We start from the raw sequence: 19,142 nt of genomic DNA, 5'->3' as shown, positions 1-19,142 counted from the left end.
TCGGTCCTGGGGCCATCTGTAAGATCAAGGGATCACCACCACAATACTGGAGCTGTTTTGGGTTTTTTTTATAAGCCTGAGACAAAATGCAGTCTGCTGCTTGAGACCTCCCCAGGGAAGAGGAGATCCCACTGGGAGAAGGACTCTTTCCCTCCGATGCAAGGCCGAGGCAGGGTGTTAGATGTTGGGAGAAGGAACGATGGAAGCCCATGGAGCCACAGTCTCCTGCTGGTGCATGGTCCCTGCGGGCCACGGACACACACACAAGATAGAGCAGCAGTAAAAGCCCTTCCAACTGCATCGATGTTCAAAATAATAGAGCTATAACTGGGAGCTGGCTTGCAGGTTTCTCTCCCCTTTCCTGAGCTGCCCTGAAAAGGCGTGCAAAGAAGCAAAAATTAAACATCCTTTGCAAGGAGCTCCCCTGGGCTCGGAGGAGCCTGCGGAGCGTCTGCTCTGCTCACCAAGGCTCCAGAGTGACCTGCCAAAACGGAGCAGCCAAATCTATTCTCTTCTCCCTCGTGGTGCAGCCACGGGGCAGGGATGGGAGAGCAGCTGTTCAGGGCGCTCTCCGCTCCTCTTGCAGCTGCTCCGGAGGAAGCAGCACACGGCAGCTGAGGAGATGGTGCCTGTACCTCCTCCTTGTGCAGGCTGAGCTGGTCCTGCCTGCAAACGGCAGGGGATGGTTCAAAGAACACATTTCAGAAAAACAAATAATCAAGATGCAAATTTGCCTCCTAGGGTGGTTGCGTTCAAGGTCCACAGGGCAGCCACCAGAGATGTAAAAACACAGGGCTTACTTTTTTATTTCAACTAGATGAACATCTGCAGCCATTGTGCAAGTGTAAGGAAGAACAAGGCAACGTGATCGCAGGCTGGTTGATAGGGGCTCCTTAGTCCTACTGCTAGAGCTATTCTGCCTGCCTGCTTTTTATCACTTATAGCACTTTTAATATGAAAATGGCAGTGTAACCGATTCTTTGCAGTTCAAAATGTGGGGCCCTGCAACTTGCTCCCGTGAGACCCAGCAATCGAATCGGCATTTCTTCTCTGTAGTTTTAGTTATTTACAAAGAAGGAACACGCTCCTGTTTCCCTGAGTACATGACGATGCAAACAGCAAATGATTTCTTTCCTCACAGCTCCAGCTCCTTTCCAGCCTACAAAATGTTCTCTTTTAGCTTTTCCCAGTTTAGTCACATCACTGCTTCTGTGGCTGCAGTTCACCCTTTCCTGTAAGCCTCCTTCTGCTGCAGCTCTTCTGCTTCACAGTCACAGCATCAAAACACAAGCTCCGGTGAAACTCCTCCACCCATCTAGCTCAGTTTCTGAACTGGCTTGGATGACTTCTGTTTTGGATGGTGGCTTTTTTTTCTTTTCTTGTTTTCATTGCTAAATCTGTAAAAGATATTTTTTGTTTTGTTTTTACATTTATGAACAGAAACACTTCACGATCTCCAGCTCTGGCACAGTAATATTTTACAAGGGAGAGCATGAGACTTGGTTAATGCTTGTACGGTACTTTGAAGGTTAAGATCACATGTGATGAGGATTTAAATGTTCAGAAGGGCTTCAGACCCAAGTGCTTCGAAGCAGAAGTTGATTTCAGACTGATGGAGACCAGGAAAGAAACTTTTTGTGGACTGAAAGGTGGTTCCCAGACAGTCCCTCCCTGGCACCTTTCTGTGAAGCCCCAGCTCCTTCGGCTGCAGCAGGCAGGCTGCGCCATGAGGCGATGCCAGCCAGGCCGCAGGTTGTGCCGCCTCTGCCATTTGGGAAAAATGGGGCTGGGTCACCCGAGGGGACCAAGTCCCTTCTGGGGTACTTTGACCCTCCAGCACGGGTTTGACCATGTGGGGCAGCGCAGGTGAGAGGAGGCTCTCGCTCTTCTGAGGTGCCCCAAGGGGTGAGTGTCCGAGGCGACATCGCCCCCGCTCCCGCCCGCCGGGGTCGCCGCACGGGCAGTGCCCTCAGAGCCGCCCTCAGCCCGCCCGGCTCCCCCACGCCTTAGTCAAAGTAGCTGGACCCCTTCGGCCAATCACAGCGGGGACGGGGCACTGCGAGCAGCCAATGGGAGGCAGGCTGGGGGAAAGGGGCGGGAGGGGAGGCCGCTCCCCCAGCTCGAGCCGGGCAAGGGTGGTAAACAAGCGGGCGGGCCGCCCGGCTTTCCTGGCGTTTGGAGTATCCAATGGGCGAGGCCGCTCTCGGCCAGCGAGCCAGTGGCGAGCGAGGGCGGGCCGCCGCCGGGGGGCCGCGCGTCACGGCGGGCGGGGCGGCGGCTGGTGATTGGCCCGCGACGCTCCCGCCTCCTCCCCCGAGCGACCGTTGGGCTGGCGCGGGGCGCGAGCGCGCGGCCGGGGGGGAGGGGCGAGGGGCGGGGCCGCGGGCGCTGTCGCAGTGAGCGGCGGTGGAGGCGGGTGGCGCGGGCGGGGCGCGTGTGCGGGCACCGGGCAGCGCGGCCGGCGGGTCCCCTTCCCCTCCAGGGAGGGGGGGGGGGAGGAGGGCGGAGTGGGGAGGAGGTGGAAATGAGAGGCAGTTGCCTTCAATTAGCCCGATGCGCTTAGGTACTGCCCTCCCGGGCGCCGGACGGGCAGGAGAGAGGGGCTGCCCGCCCCCCCGGAGAGCCCCGCCGGCAGCCAGCCTGATTTAACGGGCGCTGGCAGCCGGGCTCGTCCCTGAGGGAGGACCGCGGCGGCGGCGTGGATTTGTCGGCGGGGTGAGTAAACGGCGCTGGGGACGAGGCGAGCAGCGCAGCCCTTAGCGTAGCAGCAGGGGGTATTTTCGGCAGTTCTCGTCTCGGGCGCAGGTCCTTAAAGCGCGTCCGTTGGGCTGAAAGTTGAGCTGTCCGTTCCCAAGGGGGAGGTGGGGGTGAATGAATATCCAAGCGATGGTGAGGTTTGGGAGCAAGGGGGGGAGTTCACCGGGAGTCACTTGGCAAAACCCAAATCCGTAGTTTTCTCTGAGGAAACTTAGTGCGAGCCGAGCTTTCCGCGTGGCTCTGCGCTGCCCCGTCGCCCCCAGCCCGCCGCGGGGCGCCCCACGGGGAGGGGGGGGGGAAGCGGGGTCGCCTTGCCCCTGGCTGCCCTCTGGCCCCGGGCACCCGGCTCTGCCCTCGCTCGGAGCCCTGCCCGGAGCGCGCATCCCCCTCGGCCCGGGGCTGCGGCCGTGCCCCGCTCTCCGGCCGCCGGCGGAGCCCCGGAGCCGCGAGGGGATGGTGCAGAGCTGGGAGCCGCTCGCAGGCGGGCGAGCTGCCGGCGAGCGCGGGGATGGAGGGTGGGGGAGCGGCTGGGGGGGCTGCGGAGCCGCCGGGACAAAGGCGACAGCGGCGGCTGCATGCAACGGCCCTTCTGGGCGCTGAAGGAGCGCGCTCTCCTCACCCCCCTCCCTCCCTCCCTCCCTCCCCTTTGCAGAAATGCTGCAGCATGAACCCACCGCCTAGAGAGAAGGGCTCGCAGCGCCGCGGACGCCCGCAGCCCGCTCCCTGAAGCCAGCCGCCCGGCTCGGAGCCCGCACCGCGGAGCAGCCCGGCCGCCGCGCCGCGCCGCCCGGCTCCGGCGGGATGCGCTCGCCGCCGCCCCCATGCCGGGAGGGGGAACTCTGAGCCGCCGCTCGGCGCCCCGCAAGCCTCCGTGCGCGGGCAGCGGCGGGGCCCCGCGGCGTCGCTGCATAGCCCCGACCGCAGCCATCCACGTGTCACCCGCCGGCGGCCCCCCGTGAAGGCGCCCGCTCCAGCCGGCGGCGCGGGCGGGGATCGCTGAGCCCTTCGCTGCAGGGGGCGGCGGCGGCGGCTCCCGCCCGGTGCCCGCGACCCGGTGCCCCATGGTGCTGCTGCGGAAGCTGCCGGGCATGCCGGGCTGGCCGGCGGCGCTGGGGCTGCGGCTGCCGCAGAAGTTCCTCTTCCTGCTCTTCCTCTCGGGCCTGCTCACGCTGTGCTTCGGGGCCCTCTTCCTCCTGCCCGATTCCTCCCGCTTCAAGCGGCTCTTCTTGCCCCGCCGCGCAGCCACCTCCGCCTCCTCTTCTTCCTCCGCCTCCTCCTCCTCTGCTGCCTCCTCCTCCGCCGGCGAGACCGACCTGCCCCGCAGCCCCCCCGCCGCCGCCGAGCCCCGCCACGCCAGCCCTGCCGCCCCCCGCCGCCTCAGGGACAAGCTCCGCACCGCTGCCCGCATGGCCGGCCCGCTGGCCCACACCGCGCCGGGCTCCCAGCAGCAGGTGCGGGACGGCGAGCGGCACACCGAGCCCGCCACCGGGGCGCCCGCCGCCGCCCGGCAGACGCGAGCCGCATCCCGCTTCGACTACGAGCGGTTCCGGCAGAACCTCCGCCACCCGGTGCGGGGCAGGCGGCCCACCGAGGACCCCGAGACCCGCGCCCGCAGGATGAAAGTTAAAGAGGTAAGGGCACCCCTCGTTCCCCTCCATCACAGCCCTGTCCCCTTTGGTCACCCCTCACCATCCTCCGTCACCCCTTGCCCCCCCAGCCTTGTCACCCCATATCCCCCATATTCAGTCACCCCTTGTCTCTCTCAGTCACAACTCATCCATCCCTTCACAGCCGTGTCCCACTATCCTTGGTCACCCCTTGTGTCTCTCAGTCACAACTCATCTTCCCCCCTTCCCCCCCCCAGCCTTGTCCCACCATCCTTGGTCACCCCTTGTCTCCCCCCCCCCAGCCTCATCACCCCTCATCCTCTCAAATATCCCTTGGCCCCTCATCCCCCTCTCCTCACATACCCCTCACTTGCACAGGGTTGCCCTGTTCCTCTTTTCCAAACAGGCCCCTTGTGCCCTTCCATAGTCCTTTTTCCAGTCCCAAAGAGGGTGACAGGAATCAGGGGTCTCTCTTTTGACGGGGGTGTCCTGCAGCATCACCCTGCGCATGGCATGTGTCAGCAGGCGCATGTGCCTGTCCGCATTTCTACACCTCTCCTCTTGCCAGAGGAAATGTTAGGGTAGTCTAACAGGGTGTGACTAGAAGTAAAGAGTTGAAATTAGGCAAAGGGAAATTTCGGCTTGGGTATTAGGGGAAAAACTTGCTTGGCAGGAGGTGTCTGCGGTTGTGCAAGAGGCTCCCTCCTGGGGTATCGTTGGAAACCTGGCTGCTTTACAGCATTTAAACACATAAAAGCTGGTAGGGGATGATGAAACTTGCACTGGTCCTTTGGGATGGACAGACAGGATATGCCCTCGCAGAAACCCGAGAGGAGGCTGGAAGCTTGCTGTCCCTGTAAATCAGTTTGTCTCTTAGCCTTGGGTGGAGTCAGCTCAGGACTTGTTACCTTGTTACCCTCACTTGGACCCAGCCAAGCCTGGGTAACATCATTAGCAGGGGTGCATGGGTGTAACAGAGGGGAGAATTTGGCCTGGTGCCTACAGTTTGTGCGTAAAAGCCTGGCAGCCTTATAAACATGGCAGTACAATCCGTGACCTAGTTAACCAAGAGCTATAGATTCCATGTAGTATTGGATCATATTTGTCATATCTTTTGCTGTGATGGATAACAAACTTGGAGTGAATTTTGGTATGGTAAGAGATGCCAGTAAGTTAAATGTGAAGACTTAATTAAGCAGAGTATTAATTTCCTGTATTTGCTCCTTCATGGGGGTGTAAGTATTCAGCAAAGATGCTGCCCCTGGTTGAACAGAGAAGGAAGTAAAAGAATAATGCTCTGGATGAAAGCCGTCAGCGTAACCCGCCTTTTAAGAACAGTTTTTCAGAGCTCCCCTTGTGATATCTTTGTCTGTCATTAAAACAGAGGCTGCACCGCTGGTAGACTTCCAACTTCTGTGCCAAGCAACCAGACACAACACACCCAGGGGTGCTGGGTTTCTTTCTGATCCCAGGCATGACTGAACCATCCTTTCATTCTGCCTCTCGGCTGCAGGGTATTCAGCATATACCAGTATCTGGCCCTCTCGTGTGCTTGGAGGTAGGAAATATATATGTTTGCATATGTTGCAGACTCCTACTTTCAAGGTACACTAGTACAGCATGATATACTGATGAATAACCTAGCTTCCATGCTGTACAAACAAATCAAATTGGAAATCAAATTTATGAAAGCTAGTGGAATTCAATTCTTTATTTGTACTTAATTATTTTTTAAATATAGGATTATTGCAAGCTGTATGGATGCAGCTCCATCTGTTTGTAACACAGCCATAATCAGTGCTGGGTAGCAGAGTTAGATTTTTTTCAAGGATGAGAATCCATAAATACTAGTTTTATGCTGACAGCTAATTACTCTTCAAACAGAGCTCTTATTCCTTAAAAGTGCCTGTGCTTCTATTTATTCAGAGAGAGAGAGAGAAACAAATATCGTGCTGAGATATGAGACTGAATGTGCAAAACAAGGGATGCTGGTCCAGCTTATGAAAGAGATAAGGTGTGTCCTTCTTTTCAGGGATCAAAGACATGAGGAAACAAACCAAGAGAGGTTAGAAGATAAATGCTGCATTAAAAGTAGTAGATGGATAAAAAAATTGCTAGGAAAAAATAAGTCAAGTCGTCATGATACAGCATTTAAGTTAGCAAATACTCATATGACCACATGGTGTGAGAGATGCCAGCAGGGCTGTTTTGGTTGTAGAGGGCTGTGTTAAGGTGTTGTGTGCTGTAGCGGCAAGTAGAGATCCCCCCCGTCCCCCCTTCTTCCAGAGCTTTAAGCACCACAATTTGCTAAAATGTGTTCCAAACTGTTCTGGTACTTAAGCCCCCCCACGTGCACACAGAGGACACTCTTACAGGTCAGTGTAAATGGAACAGAGGGAGGATGGATATGGATGGGGCTTGTTGATATCTTCCCCATCTGTCTGCCAGAAGCTAGATGAAAGCTAGGAGAAAGAATTGGTGCATGATCAAAGACTAGAGATGATGCCCAAATTGAGGACTTGGAACTTTCCACTCTCTTGTAGGGCACTTCAAACTGAGCAGGAGTCCTAGCAGGTATCTCCTCTTTCCCACCCAGCCTCCAAGCTTCTTGATGCTTGAGCCAAGGAAGAGGGTGTGTCTTTAGTTTTTTGGCTGTTTTATGTGGAAAGTCTCGACTAATATAGTCCTACTATACTTCTGCTTTAAAGATAATGTCCAGAGTGCAAAATCTGTGTGGTGTCTTTTAACCTAACTGCTGTTTGGGAAAGTACTGAGCAGCACTAGGGGCACCAGAGCTGTTTGCAGATTAAGAAGTTGGGCCAGGGGTATATCTACCTTATTCTTATCTGACTTGAATGCTGTAAAGAGTGTTTCCTTGTAGTGCAAAAAGGAGGAAGAAAAAAGATGGATTGGCAAATTGAAACGGTATGTGGAAGTCTGTTAAGAGAAGTAAGTACTGCAGTGATTTGAGTTGACATGTGCATGCAAGTATTCTGCTTTGCATCAGTGAATAATTTAGCAGAGTGGGCAGACTTCTTAGGTTCTACTTCTTTTAAAGATGGTCCAAAGTCGATAAACAGTTGTTTCCCTGAGAAGAAAAAAGGAAAGCACCTGTACTACATAGACTACTTGCTGCAAAAGGTCGTTGGTCACCTAGAGAATTGCCTGGGATATGCTGCTGTGCGTTACTGTGGGCAGCTGAGTACTGTGGGCACTCTGACCTTTTTGAAGAGCACTGGAATAAAAACAAATAACAAGCTCACCATGCTACAGGTTGGGAAACTTTAAAAGGGCCTGGGATTATTTGTCTCCTAAAATGACCAACAAAAAGTATTAGTTCTGTAATTGATCAGTCATGCATGGCTTCAGGGAATAGCTAATTTTTAACATGTGCCAAATAATGACTGATGCTCAAAAATAAAAAATGTGGTTGTAGTCAGAAAGTGACTGCAAAAATGCCACAGTGGGATTCCATATTTGTTCCCTCTCAACAATTTCCAGATCAAATTGGCTGAGTGAAAAGTCAAAATGATTTCCCTTCCAGCTGCTGCTGCTGCAGGCTCGGCCTTAGATCTGGGAAAATCAAACTGTGTGGTTTCTGCCTTTTGCATCATAACCAGTAATAATGATTTTGCTGTTGGAGCTGACCTGACAGTTCTGGATGATGGATGAAGCAGAACAATGCTTGTTGCTGTGTGGTCTTTATGGGCCTGAGATGTGGGGAAGTGGTAGGGAGAGAGAACAGCCTCCTTCTGAAGATTGTCCGCTGCTTGAGAACAACCAATGTAACCAGCTAGAAGCCGTATCGATGAAGTGACCCCAACTAGCTTACTCTCACTCATGAAGATGAGAAAGGTGTGAACAGTAATAGAGACTTACTGTTTCTTCTCTTACTCTTAGGTGGAAAAGGCAAGTTTTCTCACCTGATGTCAGCAAACACCTAATACCTTAACCTGACAGTATTCTTTGTCCCTTTAAGTGAGGGGATATGTCAAATTCAGTCAGGTTTTTAGTCCTCTGCTGGAATTGTACCCTTGGGTCTGACACATTCATTTCTTCTGGATTGTAATACTGAAACTGGATTGTTTTATACTGCCATTCTTTTTATCCTAGCTTTTGTTTCTGTCTCTACTTTCATTTGCCTCACCTCACTGTCTGCTGTCCTCTTAGCACAGCTCTAAAGATGTATTTGCTTTCAAAAATAAGACCCTAAAGGGAGAAAGCCATCAGAGTCCATGCCTGTAGTTATTCTGCATCACTTTGCAGATTAGCAGACATCTATTAAGGTAGATCAGTCTTTCAAACACAAATATCTTGACAGTTTGTCACTAAAACCTAATTGGCAAGAAACAGAAATGTTATCAGGAGCTGAACTCTTGCAGAAAGTCAATTAGTGTTGGATGCTGAGTTCCCTTTTTGTGGTTTTGACAGTCCTGACCAGTGATGCCTTGTGGGCTGAAAAGAGCAGGTTGTTGGGGCAGGGCTGGGGAAGTGCTGCCTGTTCACTTCTGAATTTGTCACAGCCCTGACCCCTGGTGGGAGAAGCATCCTGGTCAGGTGCTCGTTTGGTCTTGCACACTTTTGTGGAGACACCCAGCAGTTATTCTGGGGAGGGTTTTGTGCAGATACGTAAGCACCGGGAACTGGATTGAGATCACCAGTTTATTGAAAGCAAGGCTCAAAACAGTTGTCAGTCTGAGTTACAATCGGCCTGATGGTACAATGCTGCATATCACACGATCAGCTGTCTCTGAGCCCTTGCGTTTCCAAAGCCAGCAGTAAATTCCTGAAAGGTTTCAGGCATCTCCATTTTCCAGCCCTGTGCAACTGCTTATTCTTCCATTTGGAGTAAATGCATTTTCTTTCTAGAATCTGGGAATGGACAATATTAAAATCAAACAACATATCAATTGATGGCTTTAGTACATAAGAAGAAGCAGCTGCAGTTACAAAGGGAAGTGCACCTTCCCATGCCCATCTCTCTCACTAAGACCCCATGAAAATCTCTTATCCTTTGTGCTTGTCACATACAAATGCAGTGCCTTCTAACAGCCTTGGTTTTGGACACTGATAGTAAAGAAAACTGTTCTCAGTAAAATTCTTATTATAATGAAATAGAATGATGATCTCAAACCAGTCAGGTACCCTGTGATCAAATCCTAATTCTTTCGCTGGGGGAAGAAATACCTTTGCAATGAGAGTTTCTCTGCAGTTTGAAATGCTGGCTGGCTCTAGGCTTGCTGGAATTTTCCTTCGCTCCATGCTCTCTGTCATGCATTTATTTACTGAACATATGAAAAAGGGCACTATACTGTAAATCCCCCAAATGGTGCATACAATATATTTTATGCTCCACTAGCCTCCAGTGGATTCATGCAAACAAGATTTAGACCTAACCTGTCTGAGCCTCTTTTGGCTCTAGAGTATACAATTAATTGACTAAAAATATATTTGTTCTGTTGACATAATGCATGAGTACAGACAATGCTTCAAATGTTGTGATCCGTGCTACAGTGTTGCCTGCCTTAAAGACGCCAATGTTATCTTACTGCACGCTGATATTAACTCGAGCTGAGGATATTTCAGAATTTGAAAGTACAGTGCAATTTGAAGACACTTGTTCTTATCTACAAAATCTAACACTGAAAGCAATTGCTCCGCAACAACTACATTTGGTGTAAGACTAGCCTATAAACTGCCACTTAAAGACAGTGCACTATTTGCAAAATTGTCAGAGCACGAGCCTCTCTAGACATATTTACAGATCATGACTGAATGCAGGTGCTGGACATGGTGCAGCAAGTTTCCAGGACACACAGAAGCATGTTGTACAGAAGGACCTATGCAGTGCTAGATTAGTTCAGTAAATACACATAAGCTGTTGGAATGTCCTCAAATATAAAGACAAGAGATTTAGGACAGCAGGGTCAGAGCCGGCCTATTGCCTGTCTGCGATGTCCTGCCCTCACCACAGTCGTGTAGCCTCAGCGAGCAGGAGTGAATGCAGCCTCAGGCCACCTGGGGGTGGCATCGCTGTGGGGCTGCCCCGGTGATGTGGGACACTGCGCCTCGCTGCGTGATACCAGTGGTTGGCCGAGTCCCCCCTCTCTCTGGTTCTGTCATTAATCTGGGGATTGTAGATGCAGTTGTACAAATATTTACTAAAACACAGTCACCTCAGTTGAGATTCCATCTTTCCAGCCAAAATATTTATAGACTCCTGATTAACTTTCTAATCAGCGATTAAATCTGCCCCTTAATGGGAGAATGATTTTTGTGCATAGTGTTCTTTCCTTTGGATCTGTGCGCAAGACTTTACCAGATAATGTTAATCATTCATGTTCTTTTTGCGCTATTAATCTATTAGAATTTATCATTTTGTTTTGGTGTTTTTAAATATGTACATCGGTATTTAAAACAATTCAGGCTTTAGATAAAGACTGGAAGGGGGAAATGAAAATGTACCCTAGATTGGTCCATGATTTTGTTTTGAACATAAAACTGATATGAAGCTATCAAAATGAAAAAGCAGGAAAAAATACTAATTTCATTGGTGGGAAAAGGAAATCTTGTGTTTGGAGTATTCTAATTTTTATACTTGGAGATTAGATTTACATTCCCCAAAAAGTACTTTTCAGTGAACAGGCTTGCTATGTGGAGCAAACACTCCTGTGACTGCTGCCTTTATCGAGTTATCCTCTTGGCACTTCAGTTCATCGTATGACACAGTGTTTTGGAAGGGCTCCAGAGGAATCGTCATGGCCAGTGGTGTCAGTGATCCATATATAATGTGAGTGTATTGTGTATGATGGACCAAACCAATGTAGGAAAGGGAGCGCTGGAGGACTGGGTGATAACAACCTCACCCCATTAATAGCAGATGTTTTAAAGTGATGGTTGTTAGTCATTTATACACTTAGTAAAGAGAGGCAAAGCATCTACTGTTAATTAGAACGGGACACTCGGTGCTGGGTTCTGTTCCTGATGACAGATTCATTGTGTGAAAGTGGGCAAGTCACTGCATGAATAACAGCCAGAGTCTCAGATTTTTTGTTTGTTTGTAAAGATACCTTTTCATATTCCTTGACTACTTTTTTTTATAAACTATGGAAACTCAAAGTGAATATAAGTAGAAATAAACAGGGATTTCTTTTTTACTGTCTTGCTGAAAGAAATAGAAAGAAATAGAAGAAATGATAAGACCAAAAAAACCCCAAAACTCTCGTTCTAGTAGCCTCTGTCATTAGCTGTGTTGAAGAAAACAGGTCTTTTAAAATATGTTTGAATGTCTAATTCAGCATGCACCTCTGTAAAATGGGCACAGTTTTGTTTTTTTTAATTCAGCAAGCTAGTGTGAGGCACAACTGTTTCCTCTAAGACATTTCAGCGTTCCCTGGGAGGACACGGTAAGTGATGGCTAGAGGTTGCATTAAATTGAAGTGACTTTAATGCTTTCCTTTTGCATCTATTTATCTTGAAAGCGGAGATGTAGAGTCCCTTGTGTGTATCTCTGCTGTGTACTAGAACTGAAGGAGAGATCTCAACGGTGTTTAAAAAGGAAAAGTTTCTTCTTAAACTCTTCCCTGGTTGGAGGATATAATGGAGCCTGGTTTCCTAGGATGAGTCCTGTGTGCTGAAATGCCTGTGCATCCTTAGACCCCCCCGCATGTGCTCTGTAACTTGCCTCTTTCCTCTGTCTGTGGTCCCCTCCATGCCACCTACCCCTGCCCAATGGGCAGGACGTTGCCCTTTCCCATGTCCCCTCTCAGCTGTGTGGCTGGAGGCCTGAAGGTGGGGGGTACCCAGCCGGGGATCGCATGCTGTTGGGTTTCTCTCCTCCAGCCTGCTGGCAATTTGCACTGAACATTAGTTTCTTTATGACCTTTACCCTCTGTCAAACCCGACTGAAGTTCACCAGCCCAGAAGTTACTGGGGAGGACAAGCAGACGACAGCCGGGCAGAAAACCGTTCTCTGGTTTATTTGACTTAATTGCTCTGATGGCTTTGATTGACTGGGAGCCAGGAACTCATTAGTTCTAATCCAGCCTCCAACACTTCCATTGCGTGGCCACAGAGTTGTTGTTCAATTTCTTCTTCTGTCTGCGTTTGTCAGTGGGTAGAATGGTATCATCAGAAGAAGTCTGTAAAGAATAATAAATGCAAGAGATCTAGAAATTCTACAGCATCTCATTGTGCCAACAGCACTTGTACAGGATGATGATGTACAGTAAAGCTATATGTTCAGCAGGCGCTAGAGGATGTCTCTTCTCTAAGAGCTTGTACTTGTTTCAGAGGAAGTCTGTGACATAAATCCCACTGATTTGTGGAGCACAGTGGCTCCAAAGATTGTACTGAGAATTGGAACCATGTTAGTAGCTTCCTAGCAAACTGTTTAAAACTGGGTTCTTGCTCTAATTCTGTTAACATGATTTCCCTGGGCAGTAAAGAAAGTGCATAGCCCTGTACTTTGCAAAGTAACAAAAGGTAATTATAATGTAATCATGTTTCATCTAGCCTGAAACCCTCCTGCTCTCTGGGTGAGGCAGCCCAGCTCACAAATAAAAAGCTTCCAGTGGAAATGTGGATGTTTCTGGCTCTTCCTCCATCAGAGCCCCCATTTTCTTCTGGAGTTATCTTGGAAGGACACAGTTTTATGTTGGTAATTCAGCGTTGTGCTAGACGAACCCAAAAAAATCCTTGGCTCATTTCTGGTGTTTTGGCTTTCTTGAAAGCCTTCCTCTGGTACTGATACCATGTCAGGATTCCTCAGTCCTGAAACAGCATTAGTTGTGTTGGATTATCTTACCCATCAGACATTTGTTCTGAGCCATAGTGAGCCCTTCCATAACTAGGACATTGTCGCCTTCTGAATGTGGATCTGCCCAATTTCCTCAGTGGGTGTACAGTGGAGTGATTCAAAAGATGGATTTTTGAAAGGCAACTCTTTGGCTGGTTGTAGGATAAAGCAGTAGACAGCTGTCTTCTTTTCTTGTTCTTTCATCTCTGGATTTCAAAGATTTAAAGCAATAAAGTTTTAAGTTGAATATTAGGATGAAATCTGATAAGTGGAGATTTAATAGAGTGGAAGCTTGTTGTTTAGGACTTGAAAGGAAGCCTGGCCAAAGCAGTACTGTGGGAGCTACTTCTACATTGGCAGGGATGTGGAGTTCATGACCTAGGAGGTGCCTTCTGTCTCTATTTTGATGAAACTTTATGATTCTTTTTTTTAGTTTATTATCTAGATCCCCTAACTTGCCATTTCTTGCTTTATTCTTTCAGCAGTTCATTAATCATTGTAGCATGATGGCTGTCTAATGCAGTGCTGGGAAGATGCCAGGGCCAAGCCCTGGTACCTTTTGTGATGGGAGGTCAGGCTAAATAAAAGCGAGTCCCTTCATCCTGCCAGCTGAATTCTAACATTGTTCTAACATCCACTCCACCAACTTCATTGTTATTAAAGATCCAATATTTGCGAGCTGATTTCTATGATTTATGGTTGACCAAAGGACTCCTGGAGGAGTCCCATCAGCCTCTGGCTAATAAATTTGCTACTGTTGTCCAAGAATTTCTTATAATACCTTTGTGGAGTGACAACCCTGGCATGAGGCTATAGGAAGGCTGTGAGTGAGTTTCTTGTGTCTGTTATTAGCTATTACCTTTGATAAATTATTGGACTAATCTCTGCTGACTACTTAATGCTTGAGAATTGCTCTTTTCCTCTCTTCAGAAGTTCAAATCACAAGTAAGTCTTGAAAGGGAAGAGGACAGCAACGCTCTAATCTGTCCCTCCGAGCAAGGACTAGAAAGACAGATGGGCAGCAGGTGAACCAGCAAGATATCATTAAACTAAACTCACCATCCTGGATCTCTCCTGTTAAGCTATCCAAGAGTGTGATAAAGCACAAGGTGTGCTGGCAATTCTGGGCTTCTGTCTTTTCTCCTCTTCCAGTGTTTGGACGGAGACAAAGACTGTTTCCAAACAGATGTTTCTTTTGTTCCCTATGTCACTTCTCCCTGTGCAAAACAGGAGTGATGCAGGGTAACTCTTGCCTGTATTTACTTTTTCTTTCTTTCCCTCCTTCAGTTATCCCATCTGCTTATGACTCCATGCTTTTTGGGCCCTTGGGCCATCCATGTGTCAAAAACAATTCACATTTTGCTGGTGCTGGGAGGGAAGGGGGAGATCAGATGCATGGTCCTGAAATGAAAAGAATAAAACGTGTATATCGAGCCATGGAGTGAACCTGTGAGTGTGCTAAATACTCTGGGTATGAGCTAGGAGCAGGCTTCTGCTGCACAGAAAAGGCAGCACAGGAAATCTGCTGTGATGTTGCTTGTGGAGGAGACCGTTAGCCAGGCTGCACTCGTTTTTCAGACTGACCCTTGCCAGTCGGATGGTTGGGGGCTCACTAGAGCATGCCTCACTCTCACGTGCTTCAGTGGCTCTGCAGCATGTTCCCCCAGTGTTTTTTCCAACATAAAAGGATTCTTTCGTTACAGTGTGGGTCCTACTTGAAGCTGTGATTCCTGTTTCCAGATTTAAGGGCAATGCTGGAACAGGCCTGTTCAATCTGTTCAGATTGCCATTAGCCAAGGTTGTACCTCAAACTGCAGAGTGAATCAGTTCGGTTGTCCACCTGGCTCCCTATGTTGATTTAGTAGCTCTCTCTGGATCGCTCATTTTCCAAAGCATTTTGCTGTGTCCCAGGCAGAGAAATCTCTTCATCCTGGAACAGGATGCAAGGGTAATCTTCACTTTTTATGTCTGAAAACCATTTGGAAATGTTTCTTTGGCTGAACTGGAGCCCTTCAGCTGTCCAACCTGTGCATAAGGAGAACCACAGCCTTCTGGTGCGTCGTAATTCCCATAAATTGGCTTTGTGATAACTGTCAGGATATTTCTGCTCTGGGAAAGCAAGGCTTTATTTACTTGCCTCAGGATGGGTCAGTGGTAGATTTATGCACAGAGACTCTGGCCCCTGTTCACTCTTTCCCCTGGCACTTATATTCCATACCTACAGAGTATTCCTGCCATGGCCGTACATCCAATGTACACAAATCTAATGAACAAATCTAATGAACAATCTAATGAACACAAAGCCTCTTGTCTGTTTTGTTTCTTCATGACATCCTTTTTTATAATTGATCTATTTGGCATCTGTTCTATTCTTTTTATTGTTTTTCTTTTAAAAAGAAAAGAAAAATGTCCCTGCACTTTTTTTTGTTCTTGCAGTCTGCCTTTTTTTGGTTAGTTATTGCTACAGCATCTTTCGGAGCATCCCCTTGGGCTCTGGCTCTCCAGAAATGAGCATCCTGTGCAGATGGTATCTTTAGGGAAAGAGAAAATGACTTACCTTGTCATAACACAGCTCTGGAAAAATGATCTTGCATGGTGTTTGTGTTTAAGTCCGCCTTTGCTTTGGACATGGGGGTATTTTGGTGAAAAGCTGATGGATGCTGGGGTCATTGTTTAACTGATCATTGTATATCATTCATCTGGAAGGTTGGTCGTTTTTAAAGAGAATTTTTATTCTTTACGTGTAATTAGGGATTTAGGAAGACTGCATGCTGTGCACGCTTGAAAAGACATGGCTGAAATGTTAGAGCCCTTAAGATAGCCTATAGGTACGTGGCAGTGCCAAAAATCTTGAGAGCTAGGGGAATTTCCTGCGTGGTTTATGCTGCAGGCACAAAACTCAGGAGGAGGAATCTGAGGTGACATCTGAAGAAGCACAATTACTAGGTAAGTAATTTTTTCCAGTTTCTTTCTCCAAAGCATGCAGGAATGAAAGTCACCAAGAAAAGCCATTAACAGACTGTCCAACCTTGAGTTAAAAGGATTTGAAAATCCAAATAATAAAGTGTCATCCAAAGTGTATTGCTATTGGGTCTGTCTACCATCTTTTGCACATGCAACTCCTGGCAGTAGCTGTAGAAAGAATTGTTGCATGATTGATAAATATCTCCTAATAAGCAACTTTGTTAGCAAAAGTCAGCTTGTGAAGTGAACCATTACATTGGAACGTAAAGGTAATGATCTGTGACATCGCAATAGTGTTGGGGGGGATATATTTGCTTGATATGCTTCTTTGTGTGTGAAAGTACGTATATATTCATATATATGGCAACTTTTCACTTCCAAAGTACAGCACGTATAATAATTCGTGAAATTGGTATAATGGTAAAGTACAGCATAGCTTGATGTAGCTCAAAGCTATATTTTCATGCTTTTAAATATCTAATATGCTGCACTTATAGAAAAAAAAAGTTTGATTTCAGATCTTTTGTTATTGAATGCATTCTGCTATCTTTTGAAAGCATTTTTTGATGCTACGGGTATATACTTACAACTTAAAATTCTATTTAACACATCTTTTTGGAGGGAGATCTAAATACATGTAAGAAGTAAACCAGACCTGAGTTCAAATTCTGTACAATAGCAAAAAGTGTTTTACAACAAGCTTAAGTTTCCTTCTGATGTCTCATGTTTACAGATGTTGCTCAAAGAGTTGTTTCTACCTTCATTCTGTAGGAATAACAAAGGATATAATTATTCCTGCGGTTTTGAACTCATCTTTCATGAAGTGTCCTCTGTTCAGGTTTTCATCTTTCTTATATCTCTTACTTCTCCGGTCACCATTCACATTCTGTATGTTGCTGGCACAACATCTTCACTTTCATCTGCATCACAGAAGCTATAGTTAGATTTGCCCTTAGACACTGACCCCATTTTTTTGCAACATGCCAAATTACCTTTTGAATATCAGTCTATGGAAGAAATCGGCCCTCCAGTTTAATAGGGTCAGCTCCTCGGGCTAAGACTGCTGTGTGCAAATTCGACAGCACAGATAGCCTTTTTGTGCAAGTTTTCTAAACGTCATGACAGCAAGTACTTGAATAGCAGTTAGAGCTAATAAGCTTAGGACCAGAAGAATCTTCATCACTTTTATTCCTGACCTTGTTGTACTGCATCAACTTTGGTTGTGCTCTGGAATAACATATATTTGATCAATTATAGAAGCTTGGAGGAAATATGAAGTTGACGTCTTTTTTTGTGTGCTGGGGAGGTCAAGAACACAAATAACTTATTTCTATTAGAATTTTCCACAAGCTTTGATTCTGGAAAGCGCAGGAGATCAGACAACAGCTTTTCTCTTCTCTCTACCAAATCATCCTGTGCTTTGCTCTAGACTTGCAAATTTTTTCTCGAATCCATTGTCGCCCTCTTACAGTCTAGCATCTCATTAAGAAACTCTAACTGCAAAATCAACTGCTCTTGCTGACGTTTCCTGATTTAGATGCAGCCGGATCCAGCTGAGTCTTAATGCCTGAGATAGTCCCATTGAAGGATTTCTTTATTTTTTTTTTCCTCTTGACACGGTTAAATCTAGTTGCATTAGGAATTTAATTAGAAGTTAGTTTAATTTTGTTTTGAGATGTTCTTTCTTCCATTCAGCTTTCCTAGCAGGGGCTGTGAGTCAGGAAGACTCTTGAGTTCTATTTCTGTCCTTGTCACTAACACTAACGACCTTGGGCTACTCAGTGCTATGTGGTGCGTTTTTTTTCTTTTTTTCTTTTTTTTCTTTCTTTTTTTTTTTCTTTTTCCCTCTGCTCCCCCAGTGCAAAACAGGCTGCTAGCCCTGCCTTCTTCCTGGCTGTGGTGGAGAGAATGCCTGCCTTGCAGGTCAGAGCTGAGCAGCACTCCTTTACTCAGCTGGCCCATCCTTCTGGGAACAGGAAGAGGAGGCTGAAACTTATTTTAATGCAACTTGCTGGAAGGTGCTTTGTGACTGTGTGATGGAAGGTGTTTTTCCCCAACTTCATAAGGAATTTCTCCATTACTTCTAGTGATGGAGATCTCTTTTTCTGAGCAGTGGTCTGCTGTGTCTTTGGCTATTGTGCGTGGGAGAATGAGCTGTGATAGTAACCAGTGTCATAAACATCCATGCAAGTTGTTTGAAAACAAGCTGCCAAGACTTTGCAACAAAAATTTGAAGCAATGCCCCACTCACCTGTTGGTTGAATTACTCTGTTGTATTTACCTTTTAGGTAAAGGGGCATGTAGCAAGTAATTTACAGTATCTATCTACTGTCTAACAGTTAACTATCAGCTGATGTATACGAGGGTAGGTTGACAAGGTTTCAAAATTTGCTTTAGAATCTGTTGCAAAGAACTGGAGCACGTGGGAGCAGTGGTGCATTTGGGCTGGTGCTGTAGGTTTAGAAACATGAGCCTTTATCTTGTGTTTAAGGAAGAATTGGATAGAACAACGTCAAAGGCAGCTGTCAAAGAGCTGAGGTTTTCCTGAGCTTTGGGCTTCTTTCCAAAAGATATATTTGCAGAAATTTGGTTGTGAGGGAAGTGGTCTTGCAGCAGGAATTGCCCTTGTGTTATCTAGAATATTTGTAAGTATAATCTCAGCATTAACTCGCACAGATTACCTCTTTGACTAATGGGTGTATTTCTCTGTCGATGCAGCTGCAGTAGAATAATTTATACTCTCCCGCGTCAGGGACCTCAACCGGGTATGCTCACTTCCCACTGCCGTACTAAATCATCACTAGAGCCAAGTGCATGTGGGTAGGCGTTGAGTTTTAACCCTAAATCTACCACTGCCATCTGGTGCAAAATGATTCTGGGTCTGCAAAAGCACTGGACAAAAGAATATTGACTGTGAATTCACAAAGTGAATTTGATCCCATGCTGTTTAATACAACTAGGTTATTTCTTTTTTTATGCCGAATGCCCTTGGGAGGAAAGTATGATGTCTGTGTTAG

General features: G+C 47.4%; 1 protein-coding gene across 2 annotated transcripts in view; it reads left to right on the top strand.

The window, feature by feature from the left end:
* The first annotated feature begins 2,524 nt into the window (after nt 1-2,524).
* MAN1C1 (mannosidase alpha class 1C member 1) overlaps nt 2,525-19,142 on the top strand; it is a 65,724-nt gene continuing 49,106 nt past the window's right edge. For both annotated transcript variants that reach the window (XR_010886431.1, XM_067311322.1), the window contains exons 1-2: nt 2,525-2,715; nt 3,410-4,388. Coding sequence is in view for 1 of the 2 variants with exons in the window: in XM_067311322.1 (XP_067167423.1) it covers nt 3,819-4,388 (570 nt within the window). In the remaining variant the exon portion in view is untranslated. The remainder of the gene's footprint in view (nt 2,716-3,409; nt 4,389-19,142) is intronic.

Source organism: Apteryx mantelli, chromosome 27 (assembly GCF_036417845.1).
Source record: "Apteryx mantelli isolate bAptMan1 chromosome 27, bAptMan1.hap1, whole genome shotgun sequence".
NCBI classification, from domain to species: domain Eukaryota; kingdom Metazoa; phylum Chordata; class Aves; order Apterygiformes; family Apterygidae; genus Apteryx; species Apteryx mantelli.
The sequence above is the reverse complement of the archived record's forward strand: the minus strand, read 5'-3'. Positions and strand labels throughout refer to the sequence as shown.